At 51.0% G+C, this 12,936-nt stretch overlaps 1 protein-coding gene across 5 annotated transcripts in view; it reads left to right on the plus strand.

The window, feature by feature from the left end:
- The window catches only part of RAD54L2 (RAD54 like 2), a 66,066-nt gene extending 53,428 nt beyond the window's left edge, over window positions 1–12,638 (plus strand). For 3 of the 5 annotated variants that reach the window (XM_065845841.2, XM_065845843.2, XM_071813144.1), the window contains 12 exons: window positions 618–795; window positions 1,364–1,615; window positions 2,224–2,342; window positions 2,652–2,767; window positions 3,765–3,864; window positions 4,077–4,282; window positions 5,566–5,741; window positions 6,492–6,688; window positions 6,803–6,999; window positions 7,469–7,558; window positions 8,117–8,209; window positions 8,427–9,948. In XM_065845841.2, the coding sequence (XP_065701913.1) occupies window positions 618–795; window positions 1,364–1,615; window positions 2,224–2,342; window positions 2,652–2,767; window positions 3,765–3,864; window positions 4,077–4,282; window positions 5,566–5,741; window positions 6,492–6,688; window positions 6,803–6,999; window positions 7,469–7,558; window positions 8,117–8,209; window positions 8,427–9,418 (2,716 nt within the window). In that variant the 3' untranslated portion in view covers window positions 9,419–9,948. Of the gene's footprint in view, window positions 1–617; window positions 796–1,363; window positions 1,616–2,223; window positions 2,343–2,651; window positions 2,768–3,764; window positions 3,865–4,076; window positions 4,283–5,565; window positions 5,742–6,491; window positions 6,689–6,802; window positions 7,000–7,468; window positions 7,559–8,116; window positions 8,210–8,426; window positions 9,950–11,542 lie in introns of those variants that run through there. The other 2 variants (XM_065845846.2, XM_065845844.2) reach the window with 2 other exon arrangements.
- The last annotated feature ends 298 nt before the right edge of the window (window positions 12,639–12,936 follow it).

Genomic DNA, 12,936 nt, shown 5'->3' on the forward strand with positions numbered 1-12,936 from the left:
TGGTGACTCTGCCACTTCCCTGAACAGCCTGTTCCAATGCCTGACAACCCTTACAGTGAGGAAATTTTTCCTAATATCCAATCTAAACCTCCTCCGGTGCAACTTGAGGCCATTTCTTCTCATCCTATCATTTGTTACTTGGGAGAAGAAACCAATTCCCACCTCACTACAACCTGCTTTCAGATAGCTGCAGAGAATTATAAGGTCTCCACCACTCTGGACACAAATCCACTTTGTTTCTCAGATAAGGGTTCTAAGGTGCTGGGCCAGTGATTTGAATGGGGTGTCTTAGTCATTGGCAAAGCTAAAAAGAGACCTTAGGTCTTATTTCTGTTTTTCAGCTGCCATGGAAATCAGGACTTTAATCACTTTTTTAACACTGTGACTTGTGCTAGAAGACTTTAACATTTCAGGTCTTTGTAACTGTGCTTATAGTTGGTATTTGGCAGCAGCAAGAATATCTCAGAAACGTTGTGTGTTAGAGAAGCAACTAGAGGTCTTTCTCCCTGCAACCAGGTGGGCAAGAAGTTGAAATCTTACCCTACAGGCAGCCACAGAGAGATTGGATTGGGAAATTCCCTTCCCTCTATTTATCTCTCTCTTTACTTCTTCCACAGGCGAGGCCACAATGTGCTGAAAGTTCAACTCCCATCTAAGGAAGAACATGTCATTTTGGTACGTCTTTCAAAGATCCAACGGGCTCTTTATACGGAGTTCATGAACCGGTTCCGAGATGCAGGCAACAGTGGCTGGCTGGGACTGAACCCACTCAAAGCTTTCTGTGTCTGTTGTAAGGTAGGTTTTGACAGGAGCTACAAAGAAATATTCTAGTATGCAAGGAAAAGGCAGGAATACAAGTGAAAGTGGGAGATGAAAGTGTGGCTGGCCAGGTGCATCTTCTGTCCCCAGAGTGCCCTACAATAGCCCAGCAGAATTGTTATCCCCACTTCCAGAACTGGGGCGCAAGGATTTTTAATGTCTTTTTCAAATTCGTGCAAGAAGCCTGCAGCCATCAGCTGAGCCAGCACTGGGCTCATACCTTAACCATTTACCAAACAAGCAGCTTCCTCTGTGGGATGCGCAGCGGCCTTCTGTTTTGTTTTCAAGGAAAGAATTGGGCAGTTTTAAAGTCAGGAGAGCCTTGGTTAAGGTGGTTTATACCTTGTGTCATGGCAGAGCCATGATTTCTGTTTTCACTGCCTTAATGCAGACTGGTTTTCTCTGCAGTGCTTCACAGTTCCATGTGGGGATGGTGAGGAAATGATCAAAGCATTAGTTCTTTCCTTTGAATTGCTGTGGGGGCTTTCAGTCCACAATCACTGGCAAGCGCAGGCCTAACCGCTTTCTTTTCTTACCCCTTCAGATCTGGAACCATCCAGATGTGTTATATGAAGCCCTGCAAAAGGAGAATCTGGCAAACGAGCAGGATTTGGATGTGGATGACCTTAGCACAGCAAATACAAATTCCCGCTGCCAGCCTCAGGGAATTAAAGTCAAAACAGAGAATAATACTTTGGCATCACCAGTTGCAGAAGCTACCAATAGCAAGTTCCTCCAGAGCGTTGGCTTCAATCCTTTTCAGGAGAGAGCAAATCAGGTTGTTACGTATGAGTGGGTGAGTACCACTGCTGGAAACCTCTTTATGTGGAAACTAATGATAAACATAGGCTAAATACTTACTCTGGAAGACTGTACCTCTTTTTGCTAGGGCAGTTTTCTGAACTAAAGCAGAGAAAATACTCTTTTGTTTAAGAGTTGGGGATTTCTCTTACTTTTTTTCTACCACAGAGCATCTTGATAAGCATCTCTTCATGGTGCTGGGAAAGCCTTTGGGACTCTCATGAGGCAGGAGTGCAGGCAGCACTCTTTTATACCATTGTTTTTGTGTGACCAAAAAGGCTGTGGATTTTGTTCCTCTAAAAATGTGTTAGATTGAAGTTTAATCTAGATAAGATGGTAGTAAATCTAGTGGGCTGGAGGAGAGGTCTTGAGCTCTAGTAGAGAGTCATGAGAGGTTAAGATGATGCTCATTCATCCATACTCCAAGAAGTTTGTCATTTGGAGCTTCTGGAATGGGAGGTAGCAGCAGGACATTGTCACCTTGGCCTGACTGGATGTAGATAATCTCTCTGCAATGACTCGTTTCTCTCACCTTGAGACAGGGATGTTGAACTAAAGAGGGAATGAGCAATTCCACCATAATAGTCTCCTGTTTCTCGGTAGGCCAAAGACATCTTGTGTGATTACCAGATGGGAGTCTTGGAAAACTCACCCAAGATGGTGTTACTGTTCCACCTAGTTGAGGAAAGTGTGAAGCTTGGAGACAAGATCTTAGTCTTCAGGTAAGCAAAGTATCAACAGCTGATCCTACAGTCACCAAATGCTTGAGTAGTTGGACCCTTCCTGATAGTAGGAAGTTGTTACATGGGGTGAGTGGTGTGGCAATTCACCTTTTCTCCTTTGTTATATTAGATACTACTTTTCCTCCATGAATTTTATACTTCTGCCACTATCGAGTTCACCAGTGAGAGGTGTGCTGCCACAAACAGGGTTTGACAGCTGTCAGTGCTGTCATGGTTGGGGAAGAGTACTCATACTCTACTTCTGCTGCCGTGGGGGCTTTTTCCTGAACAGAGATCTTGGTTTTGCAGCCAGAGCTTGTCCACCTTATCTGTCATTGAAGAGTTTTTGGCAAAGAGACCAATGCCAAGTCCTCCAGGCTCAGATGGAGGAGTTCACAACTGGGTCCGAAACATCAACTATTACAGTGAGTGCAGCCAATCCTCCTCTTTTGGTGTGACATTGTTTGACCCTCCATGATGGACAAATTCTGGAAAGTCACCCGCCATCTTCTTGTAATTGTCCCTGGGTGTGAAAATGCTCTTCTGAAACATTTTTCTGATGGAGTCTCTTTCAGATTGTTCTTACTTTAGTTGCTTGGGAAGGCAATGCCAGTTTGATAGCAACTGAGTAAGATATCAAAAAGAAGATTTAGGAATTATCAGAAGACGTTAGACACCTTTAACATCTCACACACCAGCGCTTTTTAAGTTTTAGAAGATACTTTTTGCTTCTGATGTGGCTATTTTCTAGATCTTGCTTTCCAAACCAGAATCACTGTGGAATGCTTTCATTAGCTTGGGGGGCTTTGAATTCCTCCTCCCCTTTTCTCAGCTGTAAATCTTGTTCTGGCATGGGTTGTTGCTTTGTGTGGCTAATTTACAGGCCAGGACTGAGAGGAGGGGTAGATACTGCATCTCTGGTTTTTGCAGAGCTGCCAGAAGCAAGCTGCTGCCCCGAAACAGGGACATGACACCCCTCTGCACTCCTTTAGACCAGCGTTCTCTGTGCTCAGATCCAGTCTATGGGGTTTTGCCAAAGGCTTTCACAATTTTGCTTTCGCTTGGTTCCTTGAGCTTCTAGAATACGCGAGGCCTTTGTGCCTGCTGCTCTTGCCTAATACGGAGCCTTAATGTGCTAGGTGCATTGTTGTACTCCCGATCTTGGCCTTGCCAAGCTTGAGTAATGTTTTGCTTGATCTTTCAGTTGAACAAATCCCAACCTGGCTGGCTGCATTGCACCTGCTTGGCAGGGCAAATTAGAGATGCAGAATGGTCCATTGGAGTTCCTGGAGTGCATGACTTGAGGAAGACTTAGAATTGGTTGGAAACCAGTACCAAACTCAGTGTTTAGGAAGTGGGTTTGTTCTGATGAGATTCTTCTGAACATACAGAGCTTTTCAATGTGTCCTTTCTTCTTCTCAGGACTGGATGGCAGCACCTCTGCCTCGGAAAGGGAACGGCTGATTAACCAGTTCAATGACCCCAGTAACGCCTCTGTTTGGCTGTTCCTTTTGTCCACACGGTAAGTTGGCTGGAGCAGAAGGCTGCAGTGGAGTACTCATGCTGGAGCTCTGTGTGCATATGGGTTTTCAGTTCTTAAATTCCTTTGTAGTGTGCTCTCAAGACTCTGTGGGATGATAGTGTGATGACTATGCCTGCCTAGAAACTTTGAAAATTGGCCAAGGCAGCAATTTGAAATTTGCCTTTAATTTGAAATTTATCTTTAATTTCCAGTGCTGGGTGTTTGGGTGTCAACCTCATAGGAGCAAACAGAGTGGTGGTGTTTGACGCTTCTTGGAACCCATGCCATGATGCACAGGCCGTGTGCCGAGTGTACCGCTATGGGCAGAAGAAGCCATGCCACATTTACAGACTGGTTTCTGATTACACCCTTGAGAAGAAGATCTACGACCGTCAGATCTCCAAGCAGGGCATGTCAGGTCAGTGTGGATATGGTGCTCCACTCTTGGCTTTCGCTCCTTTTGGCTCTTTCAAGTCCTGTTTCCTTGGGATTTGTAACTTTTTTTTTAAGGTTGAAAACCAAACAGCCAAAGAAATAACAGGCATGTTATCTTTGGGCTGTGTTTGATGCTATGAGTTGGCAGTGACATGAGACCCTGTAAGAAATGCAGGGCAGAGCAGTAGCGTTGTAGAGTTGGCCTCCTGCTGCAGGGTTGTGATGCCAGACCAGTGCATAGCCAGTTGTCTTCCTTGCTACTCTCCTAGTTACTATAAGAGACTGGAGACTTGGGGGTGCTTATCCTGTGCCTGGGTGCTACTCGTCTTAAACTGGGCATTACTTATTCAATAGCTCTATACCTCCATTTCTTCAGCAGCAAGAGAGGGAAAATGACCCAATTTATATATATATATATATATATGTGTGTGTGTTTACATAGAGGTATATATATATATATATACACCTTTTACTGATAGTGCTTACTTAGGAGCCGAGAATAATTAAGTCCTTCCAGTTCTGAGTTCTCCTTGTAACAAAAGTATCTTTTGTGCTGGCTTGTGCCAGCTGTTGAGCTGCTCTTGTTGAGCATGCAGCTGAGGGTTGTGGTGACCCAAAAAGAGTTCTTGCTGCCTGCACCCTTCTTTGTCTCAAAACCCAACTCCAGAGGCAGCAGCCCAGTGTGACTGGCTCAGTGTGCTGTCTTGCACTTGAGCTGGAGTCCTCTGGCTCCCAGGAGGATCATGGACATAGATATTTTCTCCATGTGCTCCTGTTTGCCCTGTGTGCAGAAAGGAACATCTGAGGAAAACTTTCAGGCTCTTGCGAGAGAGGGACTACGACTTTCTGAGCTTTTGACACAATAGAGTTCTGTGAATTGCAGCACCTGGTTATTAACTTGAGCATTTTTGGTGGGATTTGTGGGAGGGAACATACTGACGTGGCTGCATTCTGTCCCAGGGCTTGTACATTTTCAGCCTTGAGATGTGCGATGGGACACCATCCATAATTAGTCTCAAGTTCCTGCATGCCAGGAGCTCCATGACCTGCACTGCATTACTATGCAGTGTGGAGCACAGGGTGTTTGTCAGCCTGACTTGGTCAAACAGGCTCATCTCTGAACATGGCTGATGATTTTTCTTCCTGCCCTGACATATACAGAAGACTTCTGAGGACTAGGCAGATTGCAAGGACGGAGCTGTATTCGGGCAGGAGTGTAGGAAGGGCAGCAGGCAGCAGTACCGCTCTTCTCACTCTCTTTTCCAGATCGGGTGGTGGATGATCTGAACCCAGTACTGAACTTCACACGACGAGAAGTGGAGAACCTGCTGCATTTTGTGGAAGAGGAATCCAACCCTGCTCAGCTCGCCCTCAATCCAAGCAAGATGAAGGAGTCTGTTCTACAATTAGCCTGTCTCAAGTATCCTCACCTCATCACCAAGGTAAGGCAACCCGCTTCCTGGCCGGCACAACATACACAGGCAGGAGGAGGTCTGGAGGAGTCTGGCTGTGTGAAGGGGATGTGATGGCAAGAAGGACACATCTGTGTGCTGGTGGGCATAGGTAAAAAATCCTTTAGAGAGGGCTCTGAGAGCCCTGCCCTTCCCAGCAATATCTTCTACATATTTAGAACCATGTCTGTCCTGGACAGATTTGGGGGCCAGTTGTAGGGCACCGTTTTCAACTTGCTGCTGGGCGGGAAGGTGGCAGTGGTATATCCCAGCTTGCTGCAAACTGTCTTCCTGGAGTGGCTTTAAAATAAAGCTGGGGCAGCCAGCACTTGCCTGCATTGTGAAGAGTGTCACTGGCAGGGTAGTGCTGCAGAGTGGGACTGTGGCCAGGTGCCACAGGGCTCTGGTGGCTCTGTGACATCTTGGCAGGCTCCATGCTTGTGCTCTTTGCCTGCCCTTTGACTTGTGTTTTTTGCTGTGTGCTTGTGGTAAGCGATGGACAGACTTAGTGATGGTGAGTGATGGCTTAGCTGACTCTGTCACTCTTCAAGCTGAGCCTTGATCACATTTGCCCCACACATGCTTTGCCATGACCAGCTCTGCGTCCCAACTCCCCTCTTCCCTGCTCCAGCCAGGTATGGAGACAGTGCTGGTGCAGGGACCAGGTGGCTGCCATTTGGGGCATGTTGCCTCCCTCTTGTGGTGTGTTGCTGTCAAAGCCTCAGTGCTGTGGGGTTGCAGGAGCCTTTTCAACATGAGTCACTGCTGATCGACCGGAAGGAGCACAAGCTGACCAAGGCAGAGAAGAAAGCAGCCAAGAAGAGCTACGAGGAGGAAAAACGAGCATCCGTCCCCTACACCCGGCCGTCCTACGCACAGTATTACCCAGCCAGTGACCAGAGTCTGACGAGTATCCCTGCTTTTAGCCAGAGGAACTGGTGAGCACCTGCCTTTTCCCCTTCTTCCCATGCTGTAGACGTGAAATGAGGGGGCAGAGGATGCTCAGCCCTGTTAGTGGGGGCACTGCACTTTCCTCCCTCCTCTCTCACTAGGCGACCAGCCCTCAAGGGTGAGGACAAGCCGGTGGCAAGCGTCCGCCCAGTTCAATCCACGCCAATTCCTATGATGCCCCGGCACGTCCCCATGGGCAGTGCAGGATCAACCTCAAGTTCCAACCCTGCTGTCAACTTTCCCATCAACTGTCTACAGCGAGCTGGTGTCCTTGTGCAGAAGATTGTCACTACCACAGGTGAGTTGCTGGTGCTTACAGTGAGTTGAGTTGTGATGCCCACAGTGAATTGAGAAGTGACTTGTTGATGCCCACATGGGCTGTGGGCAGATGGGCATCAGAGCCACTGATACTGCTTCTCTGCATTTGAGGGGTTCCCCTGTACCTGGAGGACTTTCCCTGCAAGGAGTATGAGCCTGGTGGGCTGTTGGGACTGAACTCCCCATGAGGAGGCCTGCAATACTGTCACCAGTTGCCCCTGTTGAGATAGGGGAGGTGCTGTGCCGGAGTTGCATGGCTTTTGTTTCCTCGGAGCCTCTACTGCCTTCCTATGCTGCTCAGAACTCAACCTAGGGCTTACTCCCAGCACAGTGTGTAGTAGAGACAACTGCACTGCTAGCAGAGGTGTTCAGTGGTTCACCTCCCTGAGCCTGAGTGTGGCTGATGTGTAATTTCACATACACTGTTCTGTTTCTTCCCCCACTGCCAGATATTGTGATTCCGGGTACAAACACATCCACTGATGTACAGGCAAGAATCAGTGCTGGCGAGAGCATCCACATCATCCGAGGGACAAAAGGTAGGTCTCTCTGTCACAGTAAGACTTGTGGATAGGGTCCTAGCTGATGCTACTTGGTAAAGAAAAGGGTGTAAAAGCATGAATCAGTCCCTTGAGAGGAAAAGAAACAGGAAGAGGAGGAGATCTGGACTTTGCAGTGGCTCTGTTGCAGCCCATGATTTGGGTGTGCTGTTGTAGCTGATGCTTCAGGGCTATTGCAGCTGTGGCTGCTCCTGCCTCTGAGAGGAGCTGTTGGACTTTGTGGTTGGGTATCTCATTCTCAAGACACCCACTTTGTGTACTGGGGTAGCCAAACACTTACCAGTGCTCCCAGAACAAACTTAGTCCCAAGCATGAAGTTCCACATTTCCCACAGACAGCACATTGGGAAGGGATGAGCTCCAACCTGGGAAAGCTGAAGGGATGGAAATGAGGAGTGAGAAAGGGGGCAACAGCCCCCTGCCGATCTCCTGCACAATCTGTGGGCTGCCGTTATGCAGCACTGCTGTCCTGGTCCAGCCTGGGCAGTCTCACAGGCACACGGAAACTGTGAATGAAGTTGTTCTGCCTTTGTCTCAGGGACGTATATCCGGACCAGCGATGGGCGGATTTTTGCAATCCGGACCACTGGGAAGACCAAGGGCAATGAAGACCGTCGGGCAGCTGCCTCAGGTAGGGGTTTGTGAGTGCTGTGTGGGGCTCACTTGAGGGCTTTCCTACCTCAGTGTCTGGGGTGCTGTCCCCTGGCTGCCTTCCATCGCACTTGTCTTCAGAGCTAACCCCATGATCTTCCCATGATTCTCCCACCTTCCTTCCTGCTGTTGCTTCTTGACCCTTAGGTTTTTCTCCAAGGTTGTCTTTCTCACCTGCTCCATCTCCTTGCTCCCAGGCTCCCAGAACTCTTCGCTGGAGTCCACAAGCAATGGCAGACACAGTGCCTCATCACCTCAGCTCCGCAGCACAGAGGAGCTCACTCGGCCCATATCCCCTGACAGCCCTGAGATCATCAGTGAGCTGCAGCAGTATGCAGAGGCCGCAGCTGCCCGGGAGTCCCGGCACAGCTCTCCCAGCACCAACGCAGCACAAGGCCACCCTGCTTGCACGGACACCGCACCTGGCTTAGCAGCTCGAGGAGCTGAACAGCGCGTGGGGATTCACTGCATGGCTCCCGCCGTGACTTCAGCCCTGCCAGCCACCAGCCAGCATGTTGATGCCCACTCAGTGTTGGACTTGCGGGGCAATAAGCGCAAGTCGACCTCGCCGTCAGCTCCAGAGGAGCAAGCCCGCCGGCAGCAGAAGAAGCGCCAGTTGCCATCGTCTGTGCAGCCCTACGAACACGGGTACCCCGTCTCTGGTGGGTTCGCCATGCCTCCTGTCTCTTTAAACCACAACCTAACCCATCCATTTGCCTCCCAACCAGGAAACTCCTTGTACATGGGCTCTGGCTCCTCTTATTACCAGCTGCCCAATTTACTCCCAGACCCTCATCTGGTGTTCCCTGTGACTACTGACCCTCTGCTGACAGCCGGCACCGCCAGCTCTTCTGCTGCTACCTCAGCCACCGCCAGCATCCCCTCATTCATGCTAAACCCTTCTCTGACAGGGGTGCTGCCCAATTACTCGCTTCCCTTCACGCAGTCACTCCTGCCCGAGCCCAGGATGTTTGCTCCTTTCCCAGCCCCTATCTTGCCTAGCAGCCTTCCCAGGAGCATGGCATCTGCCTACCCTGGCTACGTGTCCCCTCACTCGGGCTACCCGGCTGGGGGCCTCCTTCGGTCCCAGGTGCCTCAGTTTGAACCCCAGGAAGTCCCAGAGGTGGGATGCAGCTCTAATGACGAGGACAAAGACGACGACGATGTTATAGAGATCACAGGGAAATAATGGGCCCAGCTCCTGCTTGGTCTCAACTCTGCAGGAGGCAAAAGTTGCAGGATCTTTTGGGAGTCAGGATTTCCCCTCCGGGCCACAGCAGTGGGTGGAGAAGGATGCAAAGGGTGTGGGGGTGGTTTTGTTCTTTTCATTTTGTTTTGTTGTTTTTTAGCTGTCAAGGGTCTGAATTGTTATTAGGGACTGGGAGATGGGAGGGGGATAGAGTGGACCTGCCAGGGCAGGTGGAGCAAGAGCCAGGGGAGGAGGGAAGCGATGCAAACATAGGAGTGCCTCCCTCCCACGCTCTGTCTGTCTGTCTCTGTTCTCTGTCTTGTCTGGAAGAGGGAGGTTTGATGTTGCAAGCCACTGCCCTTCTCAGGCCTGGAGGCATGGGCTTGACTGCAGGCAGGGCCGAGCTTCCTCTCACACAAACTGCCTTATCTGTGAACTTCTCTCACTCTGGGAGATGTGGGCTGGAGGGGACATCTCCAGCAGAGTTTGGGGACGAAGTGTTTTTACTGGGGAGGGTGCAGGGGGGCTTCTATGTTGTGTATGTTGGGGCAGTGGGATTGATGTAAAAAAAAAAGGGGTGGGGGGCGGGGGGGAGAAAAAAAAAAGAATCAAAACACCCCACAAATGATTTGCCATCTTCTTCAAATTCACATGAAACTAGTGTGAGGGCTCCAGGCAGGCTCCTGCTGCAGTGAGGTGGGCAGGGCTCTGGTGAGGGCTCCTCCAGACCCTTTTGGAGGGTCCCGTCCTCCCCAGCCCTTCTGGAGGGTTGCATCCCAGGTAGGTTGGTCCTAGGGTTCTGATGCCAGCTCTGTGTGCCAGATGATGGGAGCAATCCCAGATGTCTTGGTGGCCATTGGAGGGGAATCCTGGTGACTTCCCCACAACCCTGCCATTCTGTGTGAAGGCCACGTCTCGTCCCTCTGTGGCCCACCAGATCCGGCGGCAGGGGGACTTGTTGCTGCTTCTCCACTGCACCACGCAGTGGGGAAGGTTGGAAGGGGACTTTGGACCCAGTGCCGGTTGCTGTTTAATCTGTGATCAGAGTGATTTCCCCCTGCACAGAATCTCTACATTAATTTATTTCATGAAGGCTTAATATTTATTATTTGGGAGACTCTTTCTATTTTTAAATTAATTTCCATATTAAAAAAAATAAAATGCTGGCCTCCATCATGCAGTGATTGCTTGTTGGGTTGTCTGTGTGGGGAGAAGCAGCCAGCTGACCAAAGCGTGACTGGAAGCAGGGCTGGCTGCAGATCTCTGCAGCCTGTAGCTGACCTGTGTTGTGTTGGCTGGATGTGACCCATTGGGGCATCATGCCGGAGCAGGGAGGAGCTGCTCTGGGTGTTCAGCAGCAGCAGAGGGAGGATGGAGCCCTCTGGCTGTGTTGGGCAGGTGGAGGAGTGCGTGTTGCAGCCTCCTGTGCTTGTTCCCAGTGGGGAGGAGGGCTGTGAGGTGTGTGGTGGTGGTAAGGCAGAACTCCTGCTGGGGACGCACCTGTCCCCTTACAGGGAGTGGCACCGAGCCCAGTGCTGCTCTGCCACCCGCCTGCAGAGCGTGGCCCTGACAGCAAATGCCTTGGGGCTTTGAGGATCCTGAGCAGAAGCTGGGCTTGGGGTGCATGACTCTGTGTGTGACTGCATTAGGATGGAGACCTGAAATCCGGGAACCTCCGTGTCACAGCTGGATGTCACCAGGCAGGAGGTGCGCTCACCTGCGTGGGATGTCCCTGGAGCGTGCCTGGGACTTGGGAGCAGTGGTAGCTTGTAGGGGACCTAGTGGGCTGTGGAAGCTGCAGTCACTGGTGTTTGCTGGGACCAAGTGGGTGTAGGAAAAGGCAGGATGCCCTGACATCCTCCACCAAAGGGGTGCTGGAGGGAGGGGACCTCCCTTCGTGAGAGAAAGATGGGGGTGTATGCACGTGTGTGTCACAAAAACATAATAAAAAATGTTATGGGGCTTTCCTAGTGTCTTTCTCTGTTTAATGAACATTGTCTGTCAAACATAACTACACCATTCATAGAAGCCTTAGATCAACAGTTTAGCTATGCAAATTATTTTAATTATTTTTTTTAAAAAAACAAACATTAAAATAGTGCTTTCTTCTTTAACATATCCTAGGAGTTGAAAACCGAGGGGTTCTGAGCAAACTGCTGGACAACTTGTCTTTGGATGCACCATGGAAATAAAAATCAAACCCCCCACAAAAGTAACAAAGCAAATTAACTGATGGTGTTCATGCAAGTTTCTCCAAAGACTTGACAGTGCTGCGTCTGTGAGTCATGCCCTCCTGTGCTCTGTGTGTCCACCTCGTGCACAGCCCTGTGACACTGATTGTGTGACGAGCTTGCCCTGATGTCCGTTGCATCCCTGTGAGGCTGTCGGTTTTCCGGTGGATTTGGGGAATGGACCTAGGCAAGGGCTTTCCTTGTCGAGAGTAGCGAGTGTCGAGACCTGCGGGTGTGTGGGGGAGGCCGGAGTGTGAGCAGCCCCTCACCAGAGCCCTGTTGCAGCCCTGGTCCTCGCTGGCAGCTGTCAGGTTCACCTGAGGGACCCTCCTGCGTCCTCTCTGAACTGGGTTTTCTGTGGCTCTGTGCTGAGATGAGGCGTGAAGATTCAGCTGGGGGAGGTAGTTGGCACTGCAGCCATGGTACCTGTGACTGCAGACCCTTTTCTCTTCCCCTTGCCTTGCCACAAGAGCATCTGGGGCTTCCTGAGCAGGCCCTGGCATGTCCCTATATTGCTACCTGATGTCCTCCTGGGGTCCCCAGCACAGCCCAGGCCCTGTGGCCGTAGGAGCTGGCGGTGGCAGGTCCTTGGCTACTTCAGGGCACATCCTTTGTGCCATGGGCACCAGGGCAAGTTATAAGGGCTCTCCTGGCTCCTGTGTGGCCATGGGGGCTTGGAGACCCCTTGCTGCCCTCCTGTGGTGTGGCTGCCCTGGGATGCAACCCGCTGCGGGGGACTTCCTCTCGCTGGTAAATGTCCCTGGATGGGGGCAACCACAGCATGGTGTCTCTGCTCAGCAAGCACCCAAGCGGAGCCCCAGCTGCCCTCCTGGAGCATGGCAGGGCACCTGGCACCTCTCTGTCCCACAGACCAGCCCTGAGCACCCTTTAATGAGGGGCCGAGTCCCCTGGGCCCTACTGGAGCCTCAGCTGAGAAGTGGTAGCAGAGACAGCTGTGACAGCCTGACCACATGGCTGCCGTGGGGACTGGCAGCCTGGCACCTCTCTGTCCCACAGACCAGCCCTGAGCACCCTTTAATGAGGGGCCGAGTCCCCTGGGCCCTACTGGAGCCTCAGCTGAGAAGTGGTAGCAGAGACAGCTGTGACAGCCTGACCACATGGCTGCCGTGGGGACTGGCAGCGACTGGGGCTGCTCTGTGGTAATCTGAGGCACCTGCTGTGCCCCAGGGCTGTGGGCAGGATTTCCTCCACCCCACAGAAGGTGCAAGGGTGTGTGAGTTATCCAGGGGCTTTCTGAGTGTGGGGACCTCTCAGAGCCCTGAAGTT

This window comes from Patagioenas fasciata, chromosome 10, assembly GCF_037038585.1.
Source record: "Patagioenas fasciata isolate bPatFas1 chromosome 10, bPatFas1.hap1, whole genome shotgun sequence".
Lineage (NCBI taxonomy): Eukaryota > Metazoa > Chordata > Aves > Columbiformes > Columbidae > Patagioenas > Patagioenas fasciata.